The sequence below is a fragment of the Silurus aristotelis genome (genome assembly GCF_946808225.1).
Source record: "Silurus aristotelis genome assembly, chromosome: 7".
NCBI lineage: Eukaryota > Metazoa > Chordata > Actinopteri > Siluriformes > Siluridae > Silurus > Silurus aristotelis.
The window spans coordinates 21,507,538-21,528,112 of NC_139580.1; the positions used below are offsets into that span (position 1 = coordinate 21,507,538).

Consider the following 20,575-nt stretch of genomic DNA (forward strand, 5'->3'; position numbering starts at 1 on the left):
TGTTTCCTATACGGACAAAATTATTGGGACACCTGACATTTCCCACTATATCTTGTTCTTTCCCAAACAGTTACCACAAATTCGGGGGTGCAGAATTGTATATGATCTTTCTGAATCTGGTAGCATTAGATTTTTAGTTAATTTGAACCAAAAGACACAAACCTATTTCAGCATGAATTTGCCCCTGTGCACAAAGTCAGCTACATGATGATATGATACATGGGTTGTAGTCGAAGATCTTGAGTGGCCTGCTATAGAGCTCTGAGCTCAACTCTATTAAACACACCTCACATCAGTACCTGACTTTACTAATGTCCTTGTGGAGGAATGACCACAAAGCTTCACAACCACATTCCAAAACTTAGTGAAACTAGTAAAACAGCGAATGGGGACTAAATGTGGGATGGGTTATTCAAAAAGCACATAGAGAAAGTGTATGGTGAAGTGAGCATATGTGTATGGAGGCATGAGTTATTCAGATACTGTAGCACTTTTAAAGCAACTGGCAACATTCTAATGCTAAGCTCTTTTACAGCTTCAACTATGCTTTCATTAACTCCTATTTATGGTGCTTGGACTTCGAGAAACTTCAGAATTATACTGGAATAAAAGTATCATGTCATAAAAAATATGATATATTATGATATGATACATTTATTCCAGTATAATTCTGAATGAGGGAATTAAAGTTAAATTCAATCTGTATATATCCAGTTGTTTTTGAATGACCTTTGATGCGAACAAAGAAGATAATCTTAATCAACTTGCCAAAAGAAATGTTTCTAACATTTATTACTTTAATCACAAAATTATTAGGTGAAATGTGGAGTGAAAACTTTTAGATTGAATATTGTTAGTTTAGGTAGTATATGCTATGTGATAGAAGAGTATCTGCAAGAGTGAAAGGGAAAGTTTTAGGACTGTGGTGAGACCTGAGATGTTGTATGGACTAGAGACAGTGGCATTGAGTAAAAGAAAGGAGGTGGAGCTGGAGGTAGCAGAGCTGAAGATGTTGAGGTTTATGTTGGGAGTGATGAGGATGGACAGGATTAGAAATTAGTTAATTAGAGGGACAGCGCATGTAGGACGTTTTGGAGACAAGGTAAGGGAGGTGAAATTGAGATGATTTGGACATGTGCAGAGAAGGGACATGGGGTATATCAGTAGGAGAATGCTGAGGATGGAGCTGCCAGGAAGGAGGAAAAGAGGAAGGCCAAGGAGGAGGTTTATGGATGTGGTGAGGGAAGACATGCAGGTAGTTGGGTTGAAGGAGGCAGATGTAGAGGACAGGGGGGGTGTGGAGACGGATGATCCGCTGTGGTGACCCCTAATGGGAGAACCCGAAAGAAGAAGACGAAGAAGAAGAAGGTAGTATATTCAGATTTAGATACAAAATTAAAACAAAACAAAAAAAACAAGTTCTTTATTCTGCGGTCCTGGCTGATTTTACTTTAAAATAGACAACAGAAGCTAATTCTTAAAATGAGTTGACGAGCTTTACAGCATTCAAGTTGTGTGAATGCAAAAACAACTTCCTACTGTATGATGAAGGTATGACACCAGATGCCAGTGAGTATAACAGCAAATAAGGAGCAGTAGGGGCCAGTCATGTTCAGCCCTAATGTAATTGCACATATCCACTTCACTCTCTGCACTCCTAATCACCATCACTCCCTATAACGCACACACACACACACTACCATCACCTCACAAACATACATCTGTTCTGAAATTAAACCTTTATTAATGAGACCTGTCTGCTAGCGACTGAGGTCTTGTCAGCTGGAGACCTTGAAGATAAGATTCAGAACAACCTACTTATTGTTGATGATTACTGTGGCTATTCAGACTTTTTAAAATAAATCATGTAAGGACTGACATGGCATGACACACTGAGAATGTTTCAAATATTAAATATTTTATTTTAACATTCCCAGCTATTCAGCTTCTTTAGTGGTTTAGTGGTTTTCTCTTCTAAATTGAAATAAAAAAATATTTGTGATACTAATTTCCTTTTTACACGTTAGTGGTCGTGTCTCTTTTTACCATTAAAACTAACCAAGACTGAGACCATGTCAGTCCACAAAGCATTTCAAATATATCTGATCGTCAGATCAACTCTGACATAAATGGGTCATAAAATAGGAGCTGATGGAATTTGCCATGTCTTTTAAAAATGTCACTTGAGAAAATCCCAGACACTGGTTCCTTTAATGCTGTATATAAAAATACACAGCCATTCTTATGTGATTGTGAGGTATACATGTGTGTTTGTTTTCCATTAATTTAAGCATGATCATTTGGCAAAAGCAATAAATAAAATGAATTAAAAACTGTTAAATACTGTTGCACAAGCTCTGCAGCCAGTGTACTACGCTTGTTTATGAATAAAATGGCAATGGAGAAGGTTGTAGAAAATCTCATTTTATGTAATAAATTTGATCAGTTTCTGTCTGTTAGTATTTGTCTGGCTTTGAGGTGTGCTGTAGAATTGTAACAGAATAGTGCAACAATTATTTGTATTCAGTTATACTCCTGTGATTATACCCAATTGCTTTTTTGCATTAAATGTGACTAAACCAGATTCAGACTGATCTAATATTGTGATTACCCCATAATGTAGTAATTTACACTTTGGATCAGCCATCAGGTTTTCTTGTTCATTTTAAAGTTACGTTTTCTTCTCTGAATGTCACAGCCATCTATAAACATACATTTCAGAGGCCGATGTCAACAATGTTGTTAAAGCAACAACAAAACTCACTTAAAGCCACAGTGAATATGCGCATATTTGGTACATTTAGAAACATCCAGCTTCATCGTCTGAATGTCACCGTTGACTGAAAAAATATGGAATGAGCAAATGTAATGCTCTTTTTGTTTTTAAATGTTCTTGGAATTTCATGTTTTATTATTAAAGCTATTTAAGCTGCTTTAGTGCAGAGCAAAACCATTCTGACTCCCCACTTACAGACACCATTGTATGTGAATTGCTTTCTGTGCCTGTGTGCGAGGAGATTTTTCTGCTCTTTCAGACTATGAGCAGCAGTAGGAGCCAGACTGTGCCGTGCTCGTTAGGACGACGCGAGTGGCATCTCAGTCAATCGCTACTGGTAATTGAGCGGTCGGAGCCAAGACACGAGCAGGCCATCTGTTTGTCACGGTGGAACATCTTGTGGCACTCTGCTCGGCACCGGGCCATTATGCTGCAGCGCTTAGTGGTGCGATATTAATAGATCCAGGGAAGAGAGGCTGAGAGACAGACATAGTGACAAAGTGGGGAGAAAGAGATCAATAGAAAGAGAGAGAGTGAGAGAAAGTAGTTGTGTAGAAGGATGACACATTTTTTTTATCGATGTCATTACATAGATGTAAACAGGTATGAAGTCATGTTCATTAATGAACATTATCAGACAAATAAGCAGGAGTGCATCTAAATAAGGTAATGGGATCCCAGCACTTCAATAATCTCACTCTTTTCAGTAGTAACCTGGTCTATATAGTAAACCCACATAGACCAACGATTCATTCATGTCAAGTGAAAGCTGTGTGCTGAGAGAGAAAGTGTTGAAAGGTAAAAGCAGAGACAGGGGACAGGAAAGGCAACGCACTGACAGAGAATCAAGTCAAAAAACGCGTTTAGTATGTGTCAGGTCTGTGTGGCCTCTGAACCGCGCTCCTCATCTCTCCGTCTTTAACATTAATGATCACGCCATCCTCGTTTGCAGGCTGGAAGGTCAGAAAGGGGGTCACGTCGAGCCTGCTGGTCTCCCGCACACTCCCGCGCCACAGCTCCGTCTTCACGACTCCCAGTCTTCAGCAGTGTCGTAGGCGAGCGGCCCCCTCAAAGTGCTAATTTGTTAATGTTTCTACGGAGAAGGCATGTTAATTAACTTTTGTAAGATTCATGCCTAATTTAGTTATTATGCGAGGGATGAATGAGCTAATGAATGCAACAGGAGCCTCTCAGCGTGCTCGGGCCGCCCGCTTTATGTTGACTTTTCTGCCTATGAATGAATTGTTTGCGCTTAACCTTGGTCTCACTTGTTTGTTAAAATGTTGGAAATAGATAAGGTGGGTTTTTCCCCCTTAATTATAAGCCGTATTTAGCCTATGTGTCAGAAAAATAAAAGGCCTGTAAAAATGATGCAAATTTCAGTTCCTGTATATCAGAAGGTAACAGCACAGTCCAGGTCAAAGCTGAGATCTGTTAGTCAGGAACACTGCACACAAAGCCATTGCACAAGCTGCGATTTAAGAGAAGCCCAGCCGGTTCCCTTTTTGTTCTCGTTTACCTTTGGTTTGTCCAGTGACTCACATAAGATAAGAAATTTGCACATTCTCTTATGCGATTGTATTTCTTCTGGATGTGCAGGGATGGTTCAGCCCAGGCCAGGTGTTCGTTTTGGATGAATACTGTGCTCGGTATGGCGTGAGAGGCTGCCACCGCCACCTCTGTTACCTAAAGGGCCTGATGGAATTCTCCGAGAACAATGCGCTAGTGGACCCCACCCTACTCCATTACAGCTACGCCTTCTGCGCTTCTCATGTCCATGGGAACAGGTACCAGCACCTCACTACTACTTTTAATTATCCCACACATTCCAATTATTGTAATACACACACTGTTCAGCTTTAGAAAGGAAATTATTTTATAATATAGCAAGATCAGTATATGTGAATTATATAAAATTATTATATTTTTATATAAGCTGTAATAATTAAAACAATTGTTATTACTATTAAATATAATTGCATTCCATATAATCATAATAGACTCCATTGAGGACGCTTGTTAATTATTTGTAGTAAAGGTGGGAAAAAAAAGCTTTTGTTTTCTGAGGATGTATTTACATTTGTACTGATGTAAGATTGCAATCAGGGAATTGTTTAACTGGAAATACCTTCAGGATTATCATAAATATTTGAAAATCCACAGTATTCTAAATAAGGGACGAAGGTCCTGTCATTCTCATATCAACTACAATGAACTGCTTTGAATCCAGTAATAGAAAATCTTTACAATATCCTACATTTTTTTCCTCTGAATCTTTATATTTTTTTAAAGCTGACATGCCTCTTAATTTTTTTTTAAATCCTAGAATAAAATATCCTTTGCAAGAATATATACTTCAAAACTAAATTTTTTTTTGTAAATTTTTACAGTGCATGTTTTTTTTCTCACTTTATTTAGTGAACTAATTTTATATTAAAGAACAATAGATTTGAGCTCTTCCCGTTAACATATCATCTATTACGTCGTGTTATTGTAAATGATAGAAATTAGGTTTTCTTTTTTTTTTTTTTTTTCTTTTTTTTTTTTTTGGCTTATTACGTTTTAAAAAGATCTCATGTTTTTGACCAACTGTAAATTGTGAATTGTAAATTCGTACAATTTTTGCAAGGATATTTCATAACTGTGTGCCCTCTGAGATGTCTGAAAGCTGGACCAGAGCAGAATGAACAGAGCTTGTGGGTATGAGCAATTTCTCTTGTCCACTTGTTAGCTCAAGTCCTTTGTGTTTAGCTCATAGACTGTCCTCTTCAAAGCTATTTAGTGCTCTGCTTATGGAACATCATCTGCATTTGACTTATTCCATTTGATTGACTCTGAATCCACATGTATGTGCTGCTACGGTGTGATCATCAATTTAGACAATTAGGAGTGGTTATGGTTAGCCTCTCTGACTAATTGCTAGGTACAAATGAAAACTGGCAGCAGTGGCTTTTTGTCAGTTTGCTGATTCATTTGAATAATTACTGTATTGTCAGAACTGTGATGCCCAGACTGGTTGTGCTAAAAAGTAGTAAATAACATTTGCCAAAAAAAAAAAGTTATATATGTATATATACATCCTCTTTAATTGTTCTTTTTTTGTCTTATTTTTGTCTCATTTTTTGTCTTTTTTTGTGCCTCCATTGTTTGTTTTAGCAGTTACAAAAGCTTATTAGTTTTTACATTCATGAAGGATTTGTGTCTTTGTCTATTTAATTGGCACTGGAGGGTGAATTATTGACATTTTTTCCAGTGAAATAACCTATTGTTAAAATGAGAAAAGATGAACAGAATCAAGCTATTTCTCAGGCTGGGCTTGAACTATTGTTAAAGCCATATGCACCATTAATGCACAGTATTTCTAATAATATTAGAAATGGTTTGCTAATCCCATGTCTGAAGTCAGTCAGCTGCTAGTGTCAAACTCTTCACATTTCCTTTTTTTTTTTTTTTTTTTTTGCCTCACTTTAGTCACGGTCTATAACTTTTTAGTGCCACAAATGCATGCTCTATATACCAAGAAAATCTACGGCTCACTCCCAGTCAGTTGTTTCTCCTTTTGATGTCACATTCGAAACATGTCTCTGAATAGTCTGACGTGCTGTTCGTGCACTGTTGCCCAGAAATAACTGAATGACTGTATATGAATCTTTACTGCAGGAAAAGGGATATATTGGCATTACTTTGGCTAAACCAATCTTCCATGTAGTCACACTGAACACTTTAATCTTTTAGCCACAATAAAGTTAGTAAAAATATCTCAAATAAACTTCAGATTTACAGTGTCCTTGCCAGGATTTATCAGACAGTGTTTTTGATCTTTTACCTTGAACTAGAATTTAGCTGTTGATAATGAATACATATTTTGAAGCAACTTGATCCATCTTCAGAGCCTGTAATATGATTTTTTTTAGGGCTAAATGGAGTATTTTTAGCAGTGTGTAATAGCTGTGTCCATGGATTTCCCCTATCCGGGGAAACAGAATAGCATTAGACCTGAGATTACTTGTATCGCACCCAAGTGTTTCAGCATCCTGACAGAACACACGATTTTACCTGCACTGAAGGCTTGTTATTGATTGACAGTCACATCAGAAATGTCTTGCTTGTGGCACATTGATAAAATGATGTCTGCTGACAGAAGCACGCTAAGTGAGGCTTGCTACAGGGTAGCGCTCGTACATCTGTCCAAGTGTGAGATCAGAATCGTCAGATATCCAAGAGCGACAGGCAAGACAGTGATCGCAAGCCGTACTTCCACTCACGTCAGTCTTAATCCCCCTGCTTTACTGACTTGCCTGTCATGTGTAGAAGTCAGTTTTGCTTGTGTAAACCCCCAACCACACACACACACACACACACACACACACACACACACACACACACACACACACACACACTGACCTCCAGTTTACTCACACTGTAAACATGATGTGCATCTGGATTATCTGTTAGTCTAATAACATATCCAAGGAGTCTGTTCACACTTAAAATGCATAATCATAGTTTTTATACAGTTCCTTATGTCCACTTTCTTATAATTCTATTAAATGGGGGTGTTCTTTTTTAAATGTACCTGTTGGAAATGTAAATATTTTATTCTGACCAGGATTTAGAAGCAGTGTGGGCATTTTGCAGACTGAACTGCTCAGGCTTATGTCTGTTTCACTATTGACTACATCAAAGCGTTACATGTAGTGTTTGATTAAATCACACATAGCTAGCAATGTTTTAGACATCTTTAGGCAGACTGACTGCATTTGCAGCTGTGTTTTGTTAAATGTGGTCTTTTTTAGCATGGAAGATAGCTGATAGTCCTGAAATTTTGCAGCATGGATCATGGTTTCGTAAAGTTGAAATGTAAAATTATTTTATACGCACAACTCTATTTTTAGTCAGATATCGTTTGGCTGTTTGACAGAATTCAGCCATCATGTTTCCCTGACCACCTCACATATTTGTGGATAAATTTTCACTAGGGATTAATGAAGTTATTGGATGTTTAATTGATCATAGAATAGACACTTACTGAAGTGCCTCTTAACCAGCAAACCAATCATGTTGATATGGCACTAATTTGTAGAGGCTGCTGAACCTGATTCACCCTTATTGAGTAGCCGAGCACGAGGTCAGCGTTTAGCTCGTCTCACACACACTTGCTTCATTAGACATGGACAAAGAGTTGGTCTTTCAACGCCCCACTCCCACCACCCAAGCCAAACATGATGCAGCATTGGCAGAGATTCAGCGGTGGGGAAAAACTATCATCACTGTTTGGTTAATCTTTTACTGCAGTTAAGCGTAGTAATGTTTACAGTCAATACGGTACTGTTAACATAGTTTTCATATTTTTATGTTTTTCCTCTGCTATCGTTTAATTCTGGAGGTGTCTATGTGATGCCATTGAAAGGCTTGATGAAAGGTTACCATGTATAGTGAATGCTTCATCATGGTTTAGTGATGACCAGAAGCACAGCTTGATCCTTTGACTAAGTTGCACTCTCACAAAGAGCGGAACAGCAACAGAACAGAGCAATTCACCCTGGCGCTTGTAGTTCAATTCCCAGGCCTCTTGTTAGCAGCTGTTCAACTATGAGGCCTACTGTGGAAATAATGAGCAGAAACAGAGGGAGAGAAAGGCAAGAGAATGAAATGGGGGGAGTGGACAGGGTATGGGTGTTCAAAACACCCCTTCTGTCTTTTCTTTGGAAATGTCTCTTCACGGACAAACTCAGGACAAGGTTGGGCTCGCTTGCTCTCTCTCTCACACACACACACACACACACACACACACACACACACACACACACACACACACACACACACACACACACCCATGCCCACTCACAAAAATCCAGCGCAACCTTTTAGACCCTTTATTGTGCTCTTGTCGGATTAGCTGGCTCTTGTCAAGAAGAAGAAAAAGGATTCCATTTAATAGAGAGGGATTTGGAGTGCAGACTAGTTTACAAGTTGCACTTAAAGCAGCAAAGTAAAGAGAGAGCTTGGTTTTTAGTACGGAACTCTGTCGCTTACAAAGAAAGTGGGGAGGCTTGAGTAGTAGGAGGCAATGCCTTGCAACAGATCATTGTGGTGTAAAGTCTGAGGTTTACTTTTGGATTATGCTTAATAGGTTTCATCTACTTGACCCGCTTACTTGTGCATATGTTATATGTAATTTAGTCTCGTTGTCATTTGTTATAAGGAAATAAATGTTTTACATGGTACATTTTCTATTTTTCTATCATTTTTTTTTTTTGTGTGTGTTTTTGTGGTGACCAAAGTACATAGAGTTTCTGCCTTGTATGTGCTAGGCATTTTGTACATGTATGAATATGAAAAGGTATTTGTCACACATACCTGGGAAATATAATATAATGGCAGTTATTGTAACACCTACTGCCATGTTCTCCATTTTAAAAATGCCATTATGTTTCTAAAATGATAACAGCCTTCTCACTATGCCTTTTTTTTACTATTATTGATTATGATAGGTACTGATGCAAACTTACTTTTTTTTTTCATGAAGCTTTTACAACATATACTGTAAATTCAGCGTTGTTTTTTCAACACTATTTGAAATTTCAGCACTTCAAGCACTTGTCTGTCTTTAACTAGAGTCCCTGGTGTGTGGCATTTACTCAAAAATGCTTCCAATATTATGAACGGAATCAGTTGTATTAAAGTAAAGGGGGAAATAGCCTTGGGGTTGTATTGATGTTGGAAATGAAGTCATTTCTGGGAACACTTTGTTGAAGGCCCATAACTCAAAATCAAAGTTCAGCACTTCTATGTATGCATTCTCCCTGGTTCATGGAAAATTTGAGGGCCCAATTTTTAAGTTGATAAAAATTGGAAGTTTGAAATCATTGCATCCTGATTGTTTTCTAGGCCTGATGGAATGGGTACCATCACAGAGGAGGAACAGGAGGAGTTTGAAGAGATAAGGGTCAGGCTGCTGACACTGCTAGAGAACCAAATAACTCATTTCAGGTAAGAACTGATAAGATAAAATAAAATAAAAAAAAAAGCACCTGAGCCAGGCGATTAGAGAAAAGCATCAAAAATAAGTGTATTTTTATTGGTATGTTACACTAATATGACATTTTAATGGGGCATTTGTATACACTCTTATGTGTCCTCCTACTGCTACCTCTGTAGAGAGCTGAGAACATTAATATTGACGCTTGTACTCCTGAAGCTGGAAGTTGGGCAGTAAGAACACAAAATAGGCAGAACAATAGCTAGACAATGACAAGAAAACAACTTCAGGGATTATGCAAATGTCGGGCAGAGAGAGAGCCATCAGCCCAAACTTATTAAAGCTGTGAGCCACTTGTTAAGTGTGCCTCCTTTGGTTCACTCTCAATTAGGCTAACAACATGCCTCTTCACTGAGGGCTTTTCACTCACACCTGTCCCCTGCAGTGTCCATAAGGACCACTGGCCTTTTTTCAGTGTTTTCTCTATTCATGCTCTGACACCTGTTCTGCTTTTTTTTTCCTCCTCACTTCAGGGGAAATTAGTTTCTCCTAATCTCAGCAAAATAGCATTTTAGTACCTCTCCATTATTTATTAGCTCTTTAGTGCTTAAAGCTATAAAATTGCGTGCTCTTCAAGTTACAGTGCATCCGGAAAGTTTTCACAGCACTTCACTGAGGTCTCCAGACAATTCCTTGGACTTCATGGCTTGGTTTGTGCTCTGACATGCACTGTTAACTGTGGGACCTTCTATAGACAGGTGTTTGCCTTTCCAAATCATGTCCAATCAACTGAATTTACCACAGGTGGACTCTAATCAAGTTGTAGAAACATCTCAAAAATGATCGGTGGAAACGCGATGCACCTGAGCTCAATTTTGAGTGTTTTGGCAAAGGCTGTGAATACTTATGTACATGTGATTTTATTTTTCAGCTTTTATTTTTAATCAATTGGCAAAGATTTCAAACACACTTCTTTCATGCTGCCCTGAATACTTTCCGGATACACTATAATATCCACATGGGCTTTTGTGATTATTCTCTTTTGTTGCAATATTTGTAGATACTGTTTTCCATTTGGACGCCCAGAGGGGGCTTTAAAAGCCACACTGTCACTTCTAGAACGGGTAAGCATTTAAATGTACAGGTTTATGTTCTAGCACTGTAAATCCAACAGATTTCCCACAGGTACACAATGAACTTAGAGGAGGACCATGGTGGTGGACTGGGGATCTGTGTTTGAGATGATGTAGGGATGGATGGGAGTATTTTACAGAGGATGGATAACCTGTGTAGGGGAAACAATATGTTGTAAATATACTTAATACAGAGAGCTTGAATGTTTGCACTGTTATATTGCAGAGTTGCATGAAACTGTCCTTCCACAGGGGATATATTTAAAACTTTTACAATAACATTAACTTGGAACATAAAAAGCTGGAACTTTTTAACCAAAAATCAGCTTCTTTTACTCAATGATGCAATTAAGCATTGACCAGGACTGATTCCCCTTTTCTATACCCTTTTCTTCTCTTTTTTAAGGTTCTTATGAAAGACATCACCATACCAGTTCCTGCTGAGGAGATGAAGAAAATTGTGCAGAAATGTTTGGAAAAGGCTGCACTCATGAACTACACCCAGCTGACTGACTACGCCCAGTTTGAAGGTTTTAAATGCTTCATGTTGCATCATTGGCTAAGGCTTACAAAGCTTTGGAAAGTACAGAAATATAGAAAAGGTTTCAACCCTCATGTCCGTTTAACGTCACTTATTTTTGTGTCTGTCTCCAGCCGACTGCCCTCAGGTCCCTCCAGAGAAAAGGCTAGAAGACATGATGCGACTGGGGGAACTGTGCATGGAGGTGCTTCAGCAGAATGACGAACATCATTCTGAGGTAGAGCGCACGGTTTCACATTCAACCGGAAGTGAAAAGAGCTGGTGTTTATCAGGACCGTCAGATTGAACCGACAAAACTCTGAAGGAAAACAGATGCACATAATGGCAAATCTTTTATTTATTGTTTTATTGTCAACTTGTCATCATTTAGCATCTCACTGTCCATTTTCCCTTCAAGTAACAACGGGTGCTAATAGCGAATAACTCGTTGAACAATTAGTACCAGCTCACAGTAGCGGTAAATGTAAATAACGCCCACAGCACATCTGTCCTTATCTGTCGTTTCTCAAATAACTACAAAATAGACTCATGCTGGTGTATGTTGTTTTTTTTTTTTTTTTTTTTTTTGATCAATCATAGGTGTTAAAGCTTTGTTAGCGGAGGCTGTTTCATTTGCTTAAATGAGTTTGTAGCAGTAGACATCTGTTCCTAAGGTGTGGAGTTATTTTTAGGGCTCCAGCCACAAACAGCTGTCACATGTGAAGATGACGATAACGCTAAAGTGTTGGCACCTAATAAGAGGAATATGCCACTTGCCGTTACTAAGGAAACATTGATATTGTGAAGCTGAGAATAGTCAAATTGTGGAAAACTTTGAATATTACCTTTTCAAACAGTTGAATTTCAAAGTCATTTTTAATTCTCTTGTTTTTCCCTTTTTTTTGTAAACGCATAAGGGACGAGAGGTAAGTGAACGTTTCAGCTGCGGCTGTATAGTGATTATTTATGTAAATTCAATACATCACTGTTTTGTGCTGGGGTTTCTATTTTCTGTGTGTGTGTTCATCTGTCTTGTTCATTTTGTGTTCTGCTTGAGGAACGTTGCAACACAACTGAACATAGTTCATATTTCTGAACATAATTAAAACACGTTTTTTAAATATATAAGCTGAAGCTGCTCAGTCGGGCAGACTCTTTGATGTATTTTTTAAGTCTCCTAAAGACCACATTTATATTGCTGGTGTTTCATATAGAGCATTAAAAGGAGTTGTAAATGGAGTCGGTTGGCACAGTGGCTAAAAAAAAGTTGATTCTTGAAAGCCTGAAGATAAGTGATTTAAGTCCAGATACAGAATGTCACTAGAATTAGTGTTTGCTCCCATACAACCCTGACACACACTTACAGAAACACAAAGATATACACACACAATAGGCTTTTTTCAATAGATCCTGGAGCATTCTACTCTTCTGATAAAACATTTTTTTTTCCCATTTGACTTTTTTCGTGTATTACTTTTTTTGATTGAGGTCTGCAGCTATGGACAGAGAGTTCTTGCCTGTCTTGTTAAGGAGGGGGTGTGGGGTGTGGACTGGCCTTCCTTCTAACTCTTCTATTAAGTGTGCAACAACCAGCATATATGTGTATAAGAATGAACATGAAGGACTTTAATCATTTTTAATGCCTGACATACAGCCACTCAAAACCCTTGTCAGATAATAAGACTAATAGCCAGTCTTCACTTTCCCTGAGAGGAGACAGTGTGATTCTTTTTGGTCAGGTAAAGAAAAGGCATTTGCTATAACAAAATTATTTTGCTTTTTAATATTATTTTTCTGTGCACAAAGCATGAGATTATTTAAAACTGTAGTATTGAATCCAGGCCACTAAAAAAACATTCTCTATTATTCTCAGTTGCATCTTGAACTACTTTTATTATATATATATATATATATATATATATATATATATATATATATATATATATATATATAATATATATATATATATATATATATATATATATAAATATAAAGAGGTAGTATAATAGTATAGTAGTATAAAAAATATATATATATATATATATATATATATATATATATATATATATATATATATATATATATATATATATATATATGGATTTTCCGGACTATAAGCCGCTACTTTTCCCCACTCTTTGAACCCCGCGTCTTAAACAACAAAGTGGCTAATATATGGATTTTCCTGGGTTTTTCCCGGTTTCACAAGCTTCAAGCCAAAAAAAAACGTGCCCTATAACATTAGACTAATGAAATTGCAGAACGGGTTCAGGTGAACCAATGAAATTCTTTATATTAAATCAGATGTGCTCCCACTGAATCGGGCCGCACCACATCATAAATATGGATGATGTTCCTCTGACGTTTGACCTGCCGCTCACTCGGACTGTCTACCGGAAATGCGAATCATTCGTCACGCTGAAAACAACCGGGCATGAAAAAACACACTTTACCTGTGTTCTGAGCTGCACGGCATCGGGAGAAACGCTTCACCGATGGTGATTTTTAAACGCATGACAAAGCCAAAAGATAAACTCCCGAGAGAAATAGTTGTGAAAGGAAGGAGGAAGACGGTGAACAACGACTTTCTTGGTAGGCTACTGTTTAGATACAAGCTGTGTAACAGACACTGTCTTTCATTAAAACCTGTGTAAAGTTCATTCGTTTCAATGTACCTGCGGCTTATAGACAGTTCAAAATAAAAGTCTATGTAAAATTCAGTGGGTGCGGCTTATATTTGGGTGTGCTTAATAGTCCGGAAATTACGGTACATATATAAACGTACTTACAAATATATATTACTTAAATATAATCTCAGTTACAGCATGTTTATTAAGTGAATTGAGCTGTTTATTGGTAGATAAGTGAGCTTCTGCTCAAAAACTGTAATATGACATGTTTAATTTGCATTAGTATAAAGCTGATTTGAGCCTTTACTTTACGAGACAGTAAATGCTGTTTTGTAAGAACAACCTACAGCAATAAGAAATGGCTGTGTCTAATGTGTTAGTAATACTGGCAAAACACTAGTTCCAAAATAATTTAGGTGATTAGTCAGAACATGCTCAGTTCCGGGTCTGGGTGGCATTTGAAGCTTCTTGGATGATGCCCAGCACAGTGAGGGCTCAGTTGTGTTTTCCTGATGGCTGCTCAGTGATGATATGGATACTGTTTCTCCCACTGTGTTTACCTCACTCGTTGAGCCTCCGTATTCTTTCCTTTCAAGGTCTTGTATTGTCCTGTTTGTCATCTTCTGAGCTTGTGGTTGGTAAAATCAGTTTTCTTTGTTTTGTGTATTTCTTTTCTGCGGATGTCCGTTGAACCTTGAAAATAATTGTTGCACACGTTGCATGTGAATTTGTCATTTATTCTTTTGTGTGCGTTGTGTTTCTAGCTTCTGTCTTTGTTCCTCATAACAGTCATTTACTGAAAAAGAAGCGCACATTTGTGCATCTAAAATTTGCACAGACGCTTGTAGATAAATCAGAACAATTTAGGGGGAAAAGACTAAACGAAACTAGAACTGTTTGGCAATATATCATCTGATGAATTTTTGAAGAAAGCAGATTTGCATGTTTGATACCATGAACACCATGACCACAGAGAAATAATGGTGGCAGTATGATAATGTGGTGTTGCTTTTTTGTAAAAGATACTGAGGAATTACATGTCATCAAAGGAATTGTAAATGGAGCGATGTGCTGGGACTTATTAAAGGAGAATTTATTTTAATTGATCAAACTAAACCTCATACCTACAGCCAAAATAACTCAAGCCTTCTAAAAAACATGGTAAAAGTGGGAAAGCCTGACTGACTTATTTATTCCTAATACAAAAAAAAAAAAAACTATTTCCCCTCACTCTGTTTTACTTTTAATGATGTGATGTTTGTTTTATGCAGATACACTCATAAGAAACAAAAGGGTTCCTCAAAAAACCTTTAAAAATTTTTTCTAATGGTAAAAGTGCCACCATAATGCCCATAAGTCATCTCTTTCTCTCGCCCTCTTTTTATATATATATATATATATATATATATATATATATATATATATATATATATATATATATATATATATATATAATATATTATATATAATGTGTGTGTGTGTGTGTGTGTGTGTGTGTGTGTGTGTGTGTTTGCATCCACCATAGGCTTTCTCCTGGTGGCCTGAGGCAATGGCAGCGCATGCTGAGACGTTCTTGTCTCTCTACACAGTAGACATGGATGCAGCTCTGGCAGTGCAGCCACAGGACTCATGGGACAGCTTCCCTCTTTTTCAGCTGCTCAACAATTTCTTACGTACTGATCGTAAGTGAGTTTAATTTGACTTTCTTTTTCTTCCTTTTTTTCAATAGTTTTTGTTTTTGCATTTTGCTCAACAGCTGACACCATACTGTAAAAGCGGACTTCAAATGACATTTTTTATATTTTTTTTATTTTGGAACTGTCTCAAAATTATTCATAAAACTAACACCGGATCTGTAAACATAATCTAAATATTGCCCAAAAAGACACTTACGGTGTCTTTTCCCTGTCCATACATTGAATATCTTTGTGAGCTTTATACATGTTTTATTTTCAATTTATCATCCAATGTCTCTTTGACAATAGTATTTTTAAGTTGCTTTGATATTATTGCTATTGTTTCGGTTTTGATTCATTTTCTTTGTTTGTTTGTTTCAGCTTTTTCTTTTACGATGTCCAAAATTGTAACTGTAAATAGCTACCTTTACCTTCTAGATTAGATATTTCCATTAGTTTCTTGTAGTAAAATTATAGAATATATAATTTCTTAAAAACATTATTTCTTAAATTAAATTGTAATTCATATTCCTGAGTCTATACAATATAATTTGAAATTAATTTTTCCCCTAATTTTTTGATAAATAGCCAATCTATCCTAACATTATCCGTCCCCCGATAAAAAGATTATTTTTAACAATTCTACTAGGTTCAATGTTATTTTGTGCATGATTTCATCTGTCACTGCTCAATTTGCCTTCCAGAGTCATTGTCTGGCCAAAAGTATGTGGACAACTGACTATCACTGTCATTCAAAACAATAGATATACCACAGATATAGTCCCCATATGCTGCTATAAGAGCCTCCACTCATCTGGGAAGGCTTTGCACTATATTTTGGAGAGTGGCTCTAGGGATTTGTGCTCATTCAGCCATAAAAGCTTTAGTGAGGTCAGGTGCCAATGTCAAGTGAGACCTAGTGCACAGTTTTATTTTATTTCCAGGGTGTTCAATAGGGTTTTGGTCAAAGCTAGGGCCACTTGTGTTTTCCATGCCAACATTGGCAAACCATATGTGTCTGGAGCTCACCTTGTTTACAGGAGCAGTGTCATGCTGGAACATGTTTCAGTTTTATTAAAGGGAATTTAGAATGCTACAGAATTCAAACACATTTTCTAGACAGTTGTTTGATTTTTCGTCTCTTTTTTTGTTTATCCCGTTACATTGTTTAAGGTACTGCAGGGCTTCTTAACTCTGAGATTAAATATGTTGTCAGATTCCATTTAGCTAAACATTTTTAATTATTAGAAAAAAGATATTTTCATCTGTTTACTGTGCAGTTCCAGAGGCAGTTGTTTGATGAGATGCAGCTTTGAGCTATTAAACAGTAAATACAGTCATGTCAAGTTAAGCTGCTTCTGTAAACTATATGGACAAAAGTTTGTGGACACCTAACCATAAGATGCTTTCCATGTATAGTCCCTGTTTGCTGCTCCACTCTTGTGCATTGATGTTCAGCTAGATTTCCAATGTGGTTGTGGAGATTTTGCTCATTCGGCCACAAGAGCATTAATCAGGTATTGATGTTGGAGGCCTGGAGTGCAGTCAGTGTTATAATTCATCCCAAAGATGTTCATATAGGTTGAGGTCAAAGCTCTATAGCAGGTCATTCAAGATCTTACTCTCAAAACCATGTGCACCATATCTTCATAAAACTGGCTTTATGCACAGGAGCATTGTCATGCTAGAACAGGTTTGGGTCTCCTAGGACAAGTGTAGGTTAAATCAAATGATACCACATCTAAAGACAATTGTATGCATCCAACTTTGTGGTAACAGTCTGGGAAAGAACCAAATACAGCTGGAAAAGTCAGGTGTCCCAGTACTTTTGGTCATATAGAGCATATAGATTCAAATGTAGAGCTACAGTAAAATAATAAGATACACTGTTTATAATCATATTTGGAGTAAACTAAAGACACCCTCAAGAAAATAATTTTTACAGGTATTTGGGGTTTTTTTGGAGCACACGTTTGAGGCTGAAGTATAATCACATTGTTTTCTTCACTAATTACAATTAATTGCTCCATATTCAGTCGTTTAATTTGTCACAACGCTCCTTTTCATACAGACTGAAATATAATGAGAAAACCTTGCAAGTTGTGCAGAAAAGAGGAAATAATTGTTTTAGTTATTAGCAAGGGCGTAGGAGTAATTTGGCAAACGGAGTGGGGGAGGGGCGGTGCAATTACCGCTAGTTGATTCTCCCCTGGGAAGAAAACTTTGGAAAAGCAACATTTAAATGCTCATTTCTGATTACATTTGACAGCAGCATTTATTAATCTGCTGCTCACAAATAGAGCACCGCAAACCAAACTAACAACACTGCATCATGTTCGATTCCTTTACCTAGTGATATAATATATGGCAGGCGAAGCAAGAAAGAAATTCACCACTAACTTTTATGCTCTTCCTCATGGGATCATGCGCCTAGGTTATCTCAAACATGGCTAATAGGATGTGCAAAGTAGTACATAGTCTAACCATAATAATTAAAGAATTCAAACCGTATTGGAATTTGGAGGTGACGTCAACACCTTGTAGACTTTGTAATATTTCAAAAACCATTCTTGGACATTTTGTGCAGTGTGGCAAGGCACATCATGCTGCTAAAATAGACCAGTGCTATTTGGTAAAAGCATTTCCATGAAGTTGTTTACTTTCATCAACAAAACTGACAAAGGTTACCAAGGTACGAGGTGGTATCAAAATGTTTCGAGACTAATGGTGCTAACTGGTGCTATTCTGACCACGCGTTATCACGTCTGCGATTTCGTCATGTAGCAAACATGAAATTCTGGATGAAACTGGGCAAATCCGCTTCAAGAGAGGAAGAACATCCTGATCTTCCGAGCTCAACCCCCGAAAATGACAAAATTATTCGGCAACTTGTGCATAGTGATTGTCGGAGAAAGACCCACGTGATCTCACTTCCGCGCTGACCCTATTCGCCAGATCAGCTCCTAAAGACTTTCCCCTCTTCCCGAAGATGAAGATCCAGCTCAAAGGGTCGCCCTTTTGACACCATCGTGTAGATCCAATTGTATCAAAACGGCGCTGTATTGCTGTACACCGGCATTATTTTGCAGGTGATAGTGTGTAAAGTGTGTGTATAGAAATAAAGCATTTTTGTTTCCTAAAACTATTTGATACCTCCTCGTAGGTGGTATGCATCAAAGTATGCCAGGACTTAAAGTTTCCCCAGCAGAACATTTTCCAGAGCGTTAAATTGCCTCTGCTGGTTTGCCTTCTTCTTATAGTGCATCCCGGTGCCATCTCTTTGTCAGGTAAACCACATGCATGCACTCGACTTTCCGCATGATTTAAAAGACAAAATTGAGATGGCTAAACAACTGGGTCAGAGCATCACTACAACGCGACACCTTGTAGTGATGTTCTGACCCAGTTGTTTAGCCATCTCAATTTTGACACTTGTCAAAGTGCTCAGATCCACTTTACTTGTCAGTAGATAAATAAATAAAGTACTTGAATAATATTAAAATGGATTGAATTAAGTGTGTGTGTGTGTGTGTGTGTGTGTGTGTGTGTGTGTGTGTGTGTGTGTGTGTGTGTGTGTGTGTATATACGGACGGACGGGGACGGACGGACGGACGGACGGACGGACAGACAGACAGATAGATAGATAGATATGCTAGTCATTTATTCCCTTATGATTAAGCTTATAAAATATCAAGCTCTTGGCCATGAAGGCTCTTTCATTCTGCTGCCACTAAATGCACACATGAGTTTCATCATCTTCTCAAGATGTTAAATGGTTGTGAAACGTGCTCGCACACCCACGAGAGTAAAAAGGCTAGTGTTAATGATGAAGGAACAGAGTGAGAGGGAATTATAACTAATGATGCCCAATGAGACACCTCTCTCTCTCTCTTTCTCTTTCTTTTTCTCTCTAGGATGAATTCCCACAGGAATTTGTGGGAATGTGCCACCTTTACTCGTCTGCTTCTTCTATCCCACGCACCACAAAATATCATGTCCAACAACAAATGTTTTTTCTTTTACTTTATATTGGAAAAACTGGAAAATGTTTTTTTTTTTTTTTTTTTTCTTGGAGTCATTTCTAACCAATATAAATTTAATGTGGTCTCTTAGTGGATTTTGTTTGCTACTTATGAATAGCTGTCAGGTTTCGGCCTTGAATTAATGCCAAAATTGTATTTAAGACTTTCGGAAAGAGAGTGTTATGTGTTTACTACAGTTTTGAAGCTTTCCAAATATTTGAATCTTTTTTTCCCCTGTTCTAGCTCACTTGTGCAATGGAACATTCCACAAGCATCTGCAGGAGCTCTACATACCTCTGGTAGTTCGCTATATTGATCTGATGGAGTCATCCATTGCCCAGTCTGTCCATCATGGCTTTGAGCAAGAGACCTGGCAGTCTGTCAAGTAAGAGTATTAGCCTTAATCACAAATTTTATAAAGATTTCTAAAATGTTTTTTCTCGTAAAGCATGGTTTTATGCATTTGCAGTATTTTGATCTTATATAAGCTTTCTCTATCTTTTTTTCTCTTTGATACCTAAACACTTTAGCACTAAAGCACTCTTAGCGTTTCTGTCTTTCATATTTGCATCAAAGTAAAACTCTTTTTCAAACTCTGCAGTGCTTCATTCATTGTGTCTGTCATTTCTTTTTTTTTTTTTACTCTTCTGTTTCTTCTGTCTGTTTTTCCTTTTCAATCTCTGGCAGGACTATAACCAACAATCTGCCAAGTGTGCCTTTGCCTAAAGTTCCCAACCTGCCCCTCAATCTTCCTCAGATGCCCAGCTTCTCCACCCCCTTCTGGATTGGACCACTATGTGATAACACGTGTGTATGGGCCAGCTGGGCACCATCCA

General features: G+C 37.6%; 1 protein-coding gene across 4 annotated transcripts in view; it reads left to right on the forward strand.

Annotated features, from left to right (window-relative positions):
• The window catches only part of cadps2 (Ca++-dependent secretion activator 2), a 123,649-nt gene that overhangs the window by 89,348 nt on the left and 13,726 nt on the right, over nt 1-20,575 (forward strand). For 3 of the 4 annotated variants that reach the window (XM_083545977.1, XM_083545975.1, XM_083545976.1), the window contains exons 13-20: nt 4,376-4,563; nt 9,668-9,769; nt 10,819-10,882; nt 11,298-11,421; nt 11,546-11,649; nt 15,567-15,723; nt 19,983-20,124; nt 20,427-20,546. In XM_083545977.1, the coding sequence (XP_083402103.1) occupies nt 4,376-4,563; nt 9,668-9,769; nt 10,819-10,882; nt 11,298-11,421; nt 11,546-11,649; nt 15,567-15,723; nt 19,983-20,124; nt 20,427-20,546 (1,001 nt within the window). The remainder of the gene's footprint in view (nt 1-4,375; nt 4,564-9,667; nt 9,770-10,818; nt 10,883-11,297; nt 11,422-11,545; nt 11,650-15,566; nt 15,724-19,982; nt 20,125-20,426; nt 20,547-20,575) is intronic. The other variant, XM_083545978.1, reaches the window with a different exon arrangement.